The 12785-nt window shown below is 54.5% G+C and overlaps 1 protein-coding gene and 2 long non-coding RNA genes across 4 annotated transcripts; all 3 read left to right on the top strand.

Moving 5' to 3' along the window:
• The first annotated feature begins 3481 nt into the window (after positions 1 to 3481).
• LOC135307347 (uncharacterized) lies at positions 3482 to 4255 on the top strand. Its single transcript, XR_010368050.1, has 3 exons — positions 3482 to 3498; positions 3594 to 3869; positions 4192 to 4255. It is a non-coding gene; the product is annotated as an uncharacterized LOC135307347 (long non-coding RNA).
• Positions 4256 to 4416: 161 nt separating this feature from the next.
• Positions 4417 to 6577, top strand: LOC135308367 (PHD finger protein 7-like). Its single transcript, XM_064433308.1, is given in 9 exon segments — positions 4417 to 4470; positions 4758 to 4882; positions 4959 to 5147; positions 5149 to 5178; positions 5180 to 5314; positions 5530 to 5643; positions 5792 to 5910; positions 6064 to 6396; positions 6531 to 6577. Coding segments are annotated over 9 exon segments (1146 nt in total).
• Positions 6578 to 6631: 54 nt separating this feature from the next.
• Positions 6632 to 10789, top strand: LOC135307785 (uncharacterized). Of its 2 annotated transcripts, XR_010368435.1 has the most exons (3): positions 7079 to 7796; positions 8001 to 8097; positions 8690 to 10789. It is a non-coding gene; the product is annotated as an uncharacterized LOC135307785 (long non-coding RNA). The 2 variants fall into 2 exon arrangements; XR_010368434.1 differs by having other exon boundaries at positions 6632 to 7796; positions 8001 to 10789.
• Positions 10790 to 12785: the final 1996 nt, after the last annotated feature.

Genomic DNA, 12785 nt, shown 5'->3' with positions numbered 1-12785 from the left:
CACGGCCTGAGCGCGGCCTTCCCTTTTGGGGCCAAGGGAAATCTCTGCTCCTGCCTCTGGCGCAGGGCGCTCTGCCAGCAGATCAGGGAAGGTGATACCCCCAGAGACAGGCACGAGCAGTGGAGGAAAGCCGACATCACTGCAGTCTTCCAAAAGGACACCAAGACGCAGCCAGGAAACTGCAGGCCCATCAGCCTCAGCTCCATTTTCAGAAAGGTGACGAGAACAGCTCCTCTTGGATGTCATCTCTAAGCCTGTGGGATAACAGGAAATGGAAACCATGCTTGACCAATCTGATAGCCGCCTCTGCTGCTGCAGTGACTGGCTGGGTTTGTGAGGGCAGAGCGGTGGCCCTTGTCAGCCGGGACTTCAGCAAGCCTTTGTCCCTGCCTCCCTTGTGGCGCTCCTGAGGTAGCTCAGGGACAGTGGGGTAGAGAAGTGCACAGTGGAGCTGCAAACTCAGGTAGCTGTGAGCTCAGGGGGCCGTGCTGGGGCCAGCCTTGTTTGCCTTATTCCCCAGTGACCTGGCAGAAGGGACGGAGCGCTCCCTCAGCACGTTTGCTGATTGGACAGAACCGGGAGCAGGGGCTGATGCTCCACAAGGCTGTGCTGCTCTTGCGTGAGAGCTGGACAGGCTCGAGAGTTGAGCAGAGAGGGAGCTCATGAAGTTGCACCAGGGAAAGCCTCTAGAAGAGCTTGAGGCTTTGTAATTACCTGGCAACAGAAGTGTTTCAGCACAGTGGAGTGTATAACGTCATCTTGTGATGTCCAGTCAGGGAAAACACTGCGTCTCCTTATGGTACAGGACCAGTTCCTCGTGTGTATGCAAAGGAAGGCTTTGCGACAAACAGTGAATTCAGGAACTTCCCCTACTATTGTGTTGGATTTTCATGATTTTCTGGAATGCCAGGTGAAGTGTAAGCATTCCAAAAGGAAAGTGAAAACAAACCAATAAATCTTCTTTTAGAGATCAGAAATGTTTCCTGTTTGTTGCTTGAAGAAGTTGCCAAACAACAAAACTTTTGAAATCCTTTCAAAGATCTAGCAGGAAAAAGCATTGGCCTAAAGCGTTAGCCGGTATTTCTGAGGAGGAACACGGTTCTAGAGTCAATTCAAGGTTTGCACCAGGGTTTGGGGTTTTTTGCCAGTATGCTTTGAATATGAGCTGCTTCTCTGCAGGACTTTTAATAATTAGATCGTGTACTGAAGACAACATGTTACTGTGTCCTGCTGTCCAGTGCTGAAGAGGGTTGAGACAGAGCAGGTAGCTCTGTGTCTGTGTGTAACTCGCAGGAGCTGCACCAGAGCAGTGCCCAGGGCTTGGAGAAGCCGACGGGTTCCTGGCACGGAGGACACAAAGTCCACGGCACGGGATTGTCCGGCCAAGCTCTTCTGGTTCTTTCTGCTTGGAGCCCTTGCCGGGTTCCCTGCAGAGCCCCGGGTGCAGCTTCCCAAGTCAAGCCTCTTCCTCTGCCTCCTCCCTCCCTCCTGGGTGTCAGGATCCGCTGGAGCGAGTGGGGGGTCGTGATGGTTCATTAACTGATCTCAGAGTGCAAAAAGAACACGGAGGGGATTTCAGTATTGGTCAAAACAAATTCACCTTTTATTGAATGACCACAGCAAATGCAATATAGGGATTAGAATAGAGATAAAAAATAAAGAGAGAGAGAGAGAATGGGTGTATAGCTACCAAATGTAGAGACAAAACCCTGGTGGTGCAGTCAATGGGAAATTTGCCTTGTCTGGTCAGGGAGGACCTCAAAGTCCTGGTTAACTCAGGGATCTATTATAGTCCTTTGCCAAGGGGGAGAAACAGGTCTTGAAATTGCTGAGGGGAAACAGATACCATAAAGACTAAGTTTATGGAAATAGTTGAGGGAGAACAGGTACTGAGAACGGGTGCAGACAGTCCATGTTCTCAACAGTGAGCGAGAGCCGTTGTTTTCTTGGTCCAGCAACCACACCTGGGCAAGCATTTGCTTTGACCAGGCCAGCCCCCCCGCCACATGTAGGATTATAGGGGTGTCAGTCTCAGTCCTTGGGAGGGGGCTTCAATCTCCCTTTGTCGCAGTGATAGTGAAACAGATGAAAGGTTTTCCATGGGGGACCATCAAATAACCCCTGAAAGTTCATTTGGCCGACAGGTGGGGAAATTCATGGGCCATTGCTGCCAAGCAGGCGCAAGCATAGGGGGCGAGTCGCTCCTTGGCAGGCCCTGCTGGAAGCAGTAAACCGTGGCTGCAGTGCAGACCCAGCTGCAAACAATCCCTTGGCAAGCATCCACCTCAGCCAGGCCAGACCTCCAGTCAGGGTCTTCAGTGGTCCCGGTCTCTGTTCTGGCGACGGTCGTGAGGCAAAATGAGGGAAACTTTGGAGCGTCTCTTTCACTGGCTAAAGGCATTCCCTGGCATTGCACCGGCTCTGCCTCCCTCCTAGATCAGTGAAGGCATCGCCTTCCGCCCAAGGTGGCTCTCCCATGGAGACAGGAAAGTGCATGAACTTCTGCTGCCCCAGCATCAGGCAGGTGCAGGGTGTCCCTGCTTGCCAGCCCTTGCCCTGTTTCCTCAGGATGCCGCTGATTGTTCTAGAAGTCACGGACCTGGATTTCCAGGAGCATGTTTGCAGAGACATGAATGAGAAAAATCGACAAGAATTGTTTGTGCTTCTCTTCTTGATTTTTAAAAACTATTTTTCCTAGGAGGAAAGCATGGACCAAACTGGGAGAGTTCCTTTCCTGGGGGAAAAGCATCCTCCTGCATTTGACTTCTGAGTCGAGGACTGTTGCAAGCTCTCCTGTCAGATGTACACTGAAAATTCTCATGGAGTTTTCTGTGTTTCCACTGAGCCAGTATAAACGATGACGCTTCTAAAGAGGTTAACGCTAACTTTTCCATTTATAAGCAATGTCAAAGTTGTTAATTGATGGATGACAGGATAAGTGAGGTGTGGAGGCAGCTGTGGTGGTCTCCAGGTATATCTCCTGTTCCCAGTGGTGATCCGCAGCAGCATCAAATCATGTTCATCTTAGTCTTCTCCAGACAGGTGCAGGAAAAAGTTGGATCACCTAGAGGAGGGTTTGAATCTCTGCAGTGCAGGAGACTCTGCACCAGCTCTCTGGGCAACCGACTGCCAGGGGCAGGAGCGGAGATTTTCCATGGCCAGGGCCAGAGTCCTGCAGTGGCAGTGCCTGAACAGCAGCTTCCTGCCTACAGTCCCACCCTCGATGGCTGCCCCAGGGCCTGGCATTTGACCCTGCACTTGCTGCAGGAGTCCCTGCCCTGGTTCCCTGCTGACCAAAGGCTCGGAGCCATCTCAGAGCCTCGGTTCCCAAGGGGGCCGCCACAAGTGGTTGCCAGGGACCTGAGGCCATGGCTGCCCCAATTATGGGTGCACGATGCTGATGTCAGAGTGGCCATTATGACCTGTGTGAGCACGGCCCCAAAAGGGAAGGCTGCACTCAGGCTGTGTGTCAGTGCGACCTGACAACGGCAGGAGAAGGTAGGGCATGGACGTGGCTGCCCAGGAACCACAGGGGCCCCACACCTCGAGGCTCTGAGCCTGTGCTGCAGGCTCACCTGCCTCTCCTTTCCCAGAATCAGCGGAGGAACATCCAGAGGAGACTGGGTTGTTCCTGGACGCGACCGACGGGAGGAGAAGGCGGACAGGAGCAGGGCTCACGCAGGGCTGAGCAGGGAGTAGTGCCCTCGTGGCTCTGGGCCTGTTCTGTCAACTCCCCCACACTCTGCTTTCTCCAGCAGAGAGAGAGGAACAACACCTGGAGCAGACCATGGTATTCCTTGTCAGCAACTCACAGCTGACAGCTGCCATGGGCAACAGGAAGCAGGAGGGCCCTGGTGCCAGGCAGCCAGGTGAGGGCAAAGCAGGCCTGGCACAGCCTGGCCCAGGGGCTCTTGTGGCAGGCAGTGTGGGGCCCAGAGCAGAGGCAGGGGGAGGCAGGAGCTGCTCAGCCATGCCGGGGCTGGGAGCCTCCCTCCTCCCCGTGTGGGGCCCAGCTGGGCCAGGGGGCAGCTCCTGGGAGAGCCGTGCCCGCAATGGCCCCTGCTCTGCAAGGCCTCCAGCCCTGCCCCTCAGGCAGGCAGGCAGGCAGGCAGGCAGGGACAGAGCAGCCCTCGGGGCCGATGCTGCTGCAGAGGTGCTCATGTCCGCTGCCACTGGCTCTGTCCCCTGCAGCATGCATGCTGTGTCGCCGTGTGGAGGCTGACCCGGACACCTGCGGTGACAAAGTGGAGAAGGGCGGGCTCTGTGCCCACGTCTTTTGCCTGGTGCGTGGCTGCGGGTGCTCCCTCCGCCATTGCAATGGGCAGTTCCTGCCACTCTCTCCTCATCAGCTCCTCCCTTTTGCTGCAGTTTTTCGCCACTCTGCTTTTTCGCCAAGTGGAGCATCGTGTTGGACTCATGGGCTTTCTGCCTCGAGATATCCAAATTGCAGTGTGGCGGGCGGCACAGAAGGTGAGAGCCTGACAAGAGCAGGGAGATTTGTGCCAGGCGAGGTTTGCCAGAGCTTAGCCCAGGCTGCACCAAAGGAAGGCTGGCCCAACAGCCAGCTCTGGGACAAAGTCTGGCTCCCAGCAGCTCTGGCACAGAGGCTCTGGCACAGGAGCCTCCTCCCTCCTCCCCCAGGCGGCTCTGTGGGCTGGGACCCAGCAGTGGCCGCATCCTGCGCCCTGCCCGGAGCCGCGGGGCTGCCAGGGGAGGCCCCGAGGCTGCTGCTGATGGGGCTGCTTGGCTCTTTCCAGCGCTGCTGCGTCTGTGGCCAGAGCGGGGCAACCATCATGTGCTGCCAGGAGGACTGCGAGAGATGGTTCCACCTGCCCTGTGCCAAGGAGGTCGGCTGTGTCAATCAGTACATTCCTCCATACAGGTACCTCCTCTCCGCTTCTGGCCACCACTGGCCAGGGATCCAGCAATTCTCACTGTGCTCATCTATTTTCCCCCAGCTCCTACTGCCCCGAGCACTGTCCAGAGCAGGAGGTGCAGGCGACTCCAGAGCCGGGCACCGATTGCCCCATCTGCATGGAGCCTGTGGAGGATAGAAAGACCTTTGAAACCATGGTGTGCCCAACGTGCAAAAGAGCCTGGTTCCACAGGGACTGCATCCAGGTCGGATCCCTCCCCTCAGTCCTGGGGCACAGCAGGTGCTCAGCAGCACCCGGGCCTGGCTCACACTGCATGTGTTTGCCCTGCAGGGACAGGCCATGCGCGCTGGTTTTGCGTGCCTCCACTGCCCCCTGTGCAGAGATGATGTGGGTTTCGTTGCCGAAATGCTCATCTTGGGGATCAGAGTCCCCTTCAGGTTGGTGTCCTTCTGCCTGGCACAAAAGACAGGAGGGTGCACGTGCTGTGCTGTTCCAGGCCCTGCCTCAGCAGTCCTGGCCCTGCCCTGTCCCATGACTCTGGGCTTCAGCTTCACGCACAACTTGGAAAAGCGCTGGAGGAAAAGCAGGGACACCCTGGAGCTCCATGAGGGGAGGGCAGCAGAAACTCATCAGGTTTTCCTTTCTGCATCAGAGAGCCAACATGGGAGGACAACGATGCCTTTGCTGATCTCGGAGAGAGGCACAGCATGTGCAATGCCAGGGAATGCCTTTACCCTGGAGGCAGGGAGGAGGCAGAACAAGAGGGGTAAGTTGGGGAGCTGCACCTGGGGCTCTGAAAGGGAAACCATATCTCAGCAAGGGCTGAAAGAGGCAAGAACTTGCAAGAGCTTGGCCAGACAACCACGTGCTGGGACACTTTGTCCTCAGTGCCATAAGTCTCTTTGCCTCCCCAGGCCCTGGCAACTGCTCCTGTGCTCCTCCTGTGCTGCTGAGGGCACCCACAGGCGCTGCTCTGGCCTGAGAAACAAGATATACAGATGGGACTGTGACAGCTGTGCTGGTCTCGGAACGTGTATGAGTCAAAGCCCCCGGTGTCCCTGGGCTGGGGGCAGTGCCCAGGCTGGCCTTGGCAGAGCCCGTGTGCTCCTGAAGGCATGGGGGTACTGCTCTGGCCTGGCCTGCCTTGGGCCTGGGGGGCCTTTGACATTCCTGCTTGCCCTTACAGCCTCCAGGGATGAGCCAGAGCTCAGTGGCCCCAGCCTGGCCAGACAGTCAGGACAGGAATCTGCTCATGGCTCCTCAGAATCCCAGGACATCAGGCCCAGCTCCGGCACGCCGGTGCCATCGGGGCTGGCTTCCCCGTCTCCATCTCCAGAGACCAGCAGCCAAAACAGCCAGCAACAGCCAGCATCACAGCAGTCACTGCCATCTTCCTCGCTGGACACCAGCAGCCCCAGCAGATCAAGGCCAACATACAGCAGCTCCCCGGACCCTGAGGACAGGCTCCATTCCAGACGTGCTGGGCCTGACCGCAGGCGAAACAGCTCTGGCCCGCAAGGTCAGGACCCAAATCAGCCCGTCCGATCGAGGAGTCGCTGTGACAGGAGCAGCAGGAGAGGGCCGAGGGCTAAGAGACCCAGGCAAAGGGAGACACCTCCACAGACATCCCCCAGACACAGCCGCTCCCGGCAGCAAGGTCGGGCCCAGAGTCCACGTGTCCGGTCCAGGAGTCGGCGTGACAGCAGCAGCAGCAGGACAGGGCCGAGGGCTGAGGGGCCCAGGCAAAGGGAGACACCTCCACAGACATCCCCCAGGCACAGCCGCTCCCGGCAGCAGAGTTGGGCCCAGAGTCCACCTGTCCGGTCCAGGCGTGACAGCAGCAGCAGGACAGGAGTGAGGGCTGAGAGACCCAGGCAAAGGGAGACACCTCCAAGGACATCTCCCAGACACCGCCGCTCCCGGCAGCAGGGTTGGGCCCAGAGTCAACGTGTCCGGTCCAGGAGTCGGCGTGACAGCAGCAGCAGCAGGACAGGGCTGAGGGCTGAGGGGCCCAGGCCGGGGGAGACATGGTCAGGGACGTCCCCCAGACGCAGCCGGTCCCGCCTGCAGCGCCGCGCCTCGGATCCACCTGTGCAGTCCAGGAGTGGCCAGGACAGCAGCAGGAGGACAGCAGCGCATGCTGAGAGTCCAAGGCGCAGGGGGACACCGTCGGGGACGTCCCGCAGGAGCAGCCGCTCCCGCCAGCGACGTCGGGCCTCAAGTGGCACCTCCAACAGCAGCACGTAGCGCCATCTTTTCTTTCTAGTCCATGGGTTCGCTGCCGGAAGTGAAGGTGAGAACGGTCAGCACAGGGCCCCTGAGATTTGCAGGTCTGTGAGAAAACCCTGTTAGCTCTTGACATTTCTACCGGCAGGAAAGAGGTCTGTGCTAAATACCTTGATTTCTGTGTAACCCTGTATTCAGTGACAAGTCCCTTAAGGATGTGGCTAATGGAAAAGGACTCTTGCTCCTGCCTTTAGACTCCAGCCTCAGATGTTTCCCCACTGCTTAGCCTTGAAAGTGAACCACTCCTTAATGGGCTTGGGTCCGGTTAGGGAGACGTTCAGAGCAAGGTGGCTCCTGAGGAAGCTGTCTTTGGAAAGGACGTGTGCTGTGTTGCTATCCTTGAGCAATCTCCCTTCAGGAAAGCCAAAAGGAAGAAGAAAGAAGAGAGTGAGACACTGTCTCAAGTGTCTGAAGAAAACAATTCCAATGTTGCTGCTGATTTGAAAGACTTGATTGGACCTTCAAAGAACAAAGCAGTAAAGAGTGTGGAAATACCCTGGGACAAAGAGGACGCACAGGACTCTGGCCCAGATGACCATTTGGGACCTTTGACTGAGAAGGACGCAGCTCAGGAGTGGAGTGCTTTCAAGTTTTCCTTCTTTGGAGACACAGAGCAGTTGGGCATCAAAGAAGGTAAGAGCAGAACCCTTCGAACAGTGCCATTGCTAAGGAAGAGCTTCTGGCAGGCACTGCAGAGCAGTAGGGTGTAAAGAAGGTCAGGATCCAGGGGATTTTCAGCAGCAGAAGTCAGGAATTAGGCAGCAGCATTTTGATCTTCATTTCAGCTTGCCAAGGCTGAGGCAGATTCATGAGAGGTACCTGATGCTTGTGTTTCAGGAATTCGGGAAGGCATGCTTTGAGAAGGCATTGGGTACTTTGCAAAATGGTGGAAAAGCTTGTTGTCATGCCCTGAATTCCTCAAAGAGGGAAAAAGGTAACATACCAGTCATATCAAGTTTCATAGAACCTGACAAGATTTTAAAGGAAATGTGTGTTAATGTAGAGGGAAAAACAAAATCCTGGAACTGAACCCAAGGTCCATGAGCATTCTGTTTGTTACTGAATTCTATTCTTGGACCTTTAGAAAAAGGAAACTGAATGGCACATGAATATTGGGGTGTCCTAATCTTAGATAAAATGAGGCCATATGAAATGAAGATGAAACAACATTAAATCAATTCCCAGTCGTGCAGGAGAGAAAGAAATGTTGTGAACTTACCCAAAATCCTAAAAAACACAATGCAACAGCACAAAGCAAGAAGCCCTCCACACTTGTACTGAATTCAGAAGGTATTCAGTGTCTTCTGAATGCAATGATAAATGTTGAAAAATACATAAGGGATGCCTAGAACTAAGTGGAAAATCCTGAAGCACAGATACAGCTCAGAAAATCTGGCAGGAGACGATTCTGTCCTTCTGAAATCTGTCTTTTCCAGTGTATTTCTCTTGAAAGGAGGAATCTTTCCTGCCCAGCAGAGGAATAATCTGGTTTTGGCTTTTTTTCTCTATTGCTGCTGTTATCGCAGAGCCTTACGTACTTGGAACAACAAAACCGGTACAAGTCACGTGGCAAGAGGATCGACGTGTCCAAGACAGCAGTTCTGAGGGTGAAGAGGAGCCCCAGATGTCAGAAATTGAAAAGGACTGAGAAATGCAAGTTCCATTGCTCTTTGTTGTCTCCTTGGCGGTAGTAGCTGGATGCTGTGGCAATATTAACAGCAGCACTCAGCAAGTGGGAAACTGACATTGCACGCCCCTGAAAGCCATCTTGGAAAACCATTTGTGCTGCACAGAGTCAAAACGCCCAGCAGGCCGTTTGCTGTGAAGTTGAATGTGGAAAAAGAGAAGTAGAGCACAAGAAATTTTCCGGGTCATTTGGGTTTGACCAACTCCAAATGGAGTTTGGCCAAAAGCCAAAGACACAGTCAGTTTTCTCTTTCAAAGTGGCTTTTGTAAAATCAAAAGCTCTATTTGGGTACTAGGGAATAAAGTTTTTCAATGTATACAATTTCTCTGAAGCACTACAGTTTCAAGTCATGCGCATGGAATTTGATAGTACAATTTAGGATGCTAAAATCCCTTTGTACTTGTCTAGGTTTCTTTCTTTACCACACACAGAAAGTGCTAGAGTTTGCTTCTCCGACGATGATGAACGCCTAAGAGGTAGGACGGAATTTCTTCATCCCCTTTTGGATTTCTTTCCCTTCTGAACCTTTCCTGGACTAGTTATGAATGTTTTCTAGCAAAATTTGCCACCCTTACTTGTGGCCAAAATAGTGGTGGAATCCCATGAGCACGTCCTGGTAAAATAGAGGTCAAGCAGATTTCTGGCTTACTTTTCTTTCAGATATTTGGCTAATAGGAACCTGGACTTTTAGAGCTTATCAAAAACTTAGTCACTTGACAGGTTACCTAGACAGTTTGGATCCCTTCAGGTATGTGTAGCATCTTGAACTTTTTCCTGCCTTTCTTTCGGGTGTTACCATCAGGAATGTTGAGTTTGGCTTGTATGTGCCTGTGGTTCTTTGTCCTCATGAATCTGGGGCTTTCTCTTCTGAATCCAGTGAATTTGGTGTTTAGAAACAAAGCAAACAACAACAAAAGGGAAAACACACAGTCCCCAAAACCTGCACAGGCCTCCAGAACAATTGCTTGTTATATTTTGTAGAATATATAGTCTTAAGACAGGCTCAAAGGCTGTGCCTTTCTTGAGACTGATTAGGTAACTCTGATGCAAGGTACTGCTGTGTTCATGCAGTTACCGGCCTGCAATCTCCCCGCCTGTCTGATTTACAGGGTGTGTTGAAACGGAGAGCTCAGTCCTCAGCAGGCCTCAGTGCTGGGGAGGATGCAGGGTCCTGGTGCTGAGCTTCTAAGGGAACGGCTGCTATTTCTCTGCAATTTAGATTGCAGCATGTTGAGGAGAACTGCTGCTGCCTTTCATTGTTCTTAGTACACCAGGCTGCAGCAGGGAGCATTTCTGTTGGAGCCAACGTGTGGTGGGGGGCAGGAGAACAGGAAGGATGAGGAGAATTGATTTCTGACTTTCTTACTGCCCTGTTCATGATTGTTAGAAGCAGCAGCACAATCAGAAGTGTTTAACCCTATTAATTGGTTGTTTGTTTTGTGCACAGGAGCCAAAGTTATTTTGTAGATTACTAGAGCTCAGTGAAGAGAAAGAGGGTTAGGAAGACAGACTTAGATTATTGCTAGAGGTGAGTATGGAACGTCTGTTCCCTGGTAGCTCTAGGCGAAAGCTGAGCATGGGGAGGGAATGCAGGTATGAATGTGCATGCCAAATTAATTTGGGACCTCAAGAAGAGCTTGAAACTTTTTATTGACCAGGAAACAAAAGCTTTGTAGTCTACCGCTGTGTATAACGCCCTGTTGTATTGTCCAGTAATGTAAAGCACGGCATCTCTGTATTTTACAGGAGCAGCACCTTAACTATCTGTAAGGAATGTATTTAAGAGATAGAGAGAATTTAGAGACTTCTCTTAATAGTGGAATAGGAAACTTCTCCGAAGACTTTGTTAGATTTTCATTATATTCTGGAACGCCGAAGGAAGCATAAGGATACCAAATAGAAAGTGCAAGCAAACCAATAAACCTTTTACTGATTGGAAGCGGGTCATGTTTGTTCCTTGAAGGAGTTGCCAAGCAATGGGACTTTCAAAATCCTTTCAATGGTCTAACAAGAGAACGTGTTGACAGTCCCTGTTAGGCAGTGTTTTGGAGCTGGGGCTGAGGCTCTCGAGGCCTGGGGACATCAGGGAGGCTCCAGTTCTGACTGGCCAGGCTGGGGCCATTGAGCTCGGGCTCAGGCCTGGTGGCTGTAAGGGCAAGCAGGAATGTCAAGAGTGGCCCAGGCCCGGGCCGGGCCAGAGCAGAGCGGTGCCCCCAGCCCTCCAGGGGCGGATGGGCTCTGCCAAGGCCAGCCTGGGCACTGCCCCCAACCCAGGGACAGGCGGGTGCTTTGCCCCAGAGCTGTGCCCAGAGCAGCAAAGCTGACACAGCCCCAGCTGGTTCTGGCAGCTGTGAGGCCAGAGCAGCACCCGTGGGTGCCCTGGGCAGGGCCGGAGCGGCACAGGAGCAGTTGCCAGGGCCTGGGGAAGCACAGGGCTCAGCCTCCACAAGGCGACACAGCATGCATGCTGCAGGGGACAGAGCCAGTGGCAGCGGGCATGAGCACCTCTGCGGGGCTCTTAGCCTGCAGCAGCATCGGCCCCGAGGGCTGCTCTGTCCCTGCCTGCCTGCCTGCCTGCCTGAGGGGCAGGGCTGGAGGCCTTGCAGAGCAGGGGCCATTGTGGGCACGGCTGTCCCAGGAGCTGCCCCCTGGCCCAGCTGGGCCTCACACGGGGAGGAGGGAGGCTCCCAGCCCCGGCATGGCTGAGCAGCTCCTGCCTCCCCCTGCCTCTGCTCTGGGCCCCACACTGCCTGCCACAAGAGCCACTGGGCAAGGCTGTGCCAGGCCTGCTTTGCCCTCACCTGGCTCCCTGGCACCAGGGCCCTCCTGCTTCATGTCAGACATGGCACTTTTCAGCCAGGAATACAACAGTCTCCTCCAGGTGTTTGTCCTCTCTCTGTCTGTGGGAGAAAGCAGAGTGTGTGAGGAGTTGGCAGAACAGGCCCAGAGCCACGAGGGCACTACTCCCTGCTCAGCCCTGTGTGAGCCCTGCTCCTGTCTGCCTTATCCTCCCATCGGTCACGTCGAGGAACACCGCAGTCTCCTCTGAATATTCCTCCGCTGATTCTGGGAAAGGAGAGGCAGGTGAGCCTGCAGCACAGGCCCAGAGCCCCGAGATGCGGGGCCCCTGTGGTCCCTGGGCAGCCACGTCCCTGCCCTACCTTCTCCTGCCGTTGTCAGGTCGCACTGACACACGGCCTGAGCGCGGCCTTCCCTTTTGGGGCCAAGGGAAATCTCTGCTCCTGCCTCTGGCGCAGGGCGCTCTGCCAGCAGATCAGGGAAGGTGATACCCCCAGAGACAGGCACGAGCAGTGGAGGAAAGCCAACATCACTGCAGTCTTCCAAAAGGACACCAAGACGCAGCCAGGAAACTGCAGGCCCATCAGCCTCAGCTCCATTTTCAGAAAGGTGACGAGAACAGCTCCTCTTGGATGTCATCTCTAAGCCTGTGGGATAACAGGAAATGGAAACCATGCTTGACCAATCTGATAGCCGCCTCTGCTGCTGCAGTGACTGGCTGGGTTTGTGAGGGCAGAGCGGTGGCCCTTGTCAGCCGGGACTTCAGCAAGCCTTTGTCCCTGCCTCCCTTGTGGCGCTCCTGAGGTAGCTCAGGGACAGTGGGGTAGAGAAGTGCACAGTGGAGCTGCAAACTCAGGTAGCTGTGAGCTCAGGGGGCCGTGCTGGGGCCAGCCTTGTTTGCCTTATTCCCCAGTGACCTGGCAGAAGGGACGGAGCGCTCCCTCAGCACGTTTGCTGATTGGACAGAACCGGGAGCAGGGGCTGATGCTCCACAAGGCTGTGCTGCTCTTGCGTGAGAGCTGGACAGGCTCGAGAGTTGAGCAGAGAGGGACCTCATGAAGTTGCACCAGGGAAAGCCTCTAGAAGAGCTTGAGGCTTTGTAATTACCTGGCAACAGAAGTGTTTCAGCACAGTGG

The sequence above is a fragment of the Passer domesticus genome, chromosome 9, assembly GCF_036417665.1.
Source record: "Passer domesticus isolate bPasDom1 chromosome 9, bPasDom1.hap1, whole genome shotgun sequence".
Taxonomy (NCBI): Eukaryota; Metazoa; Chordata; class Aves; order Passeriformes; family Passeridae; genus Passer; species Passer domesticus.
This window is presented reverse-complemented; position numbering and strand designations above follow the sequence as displayed.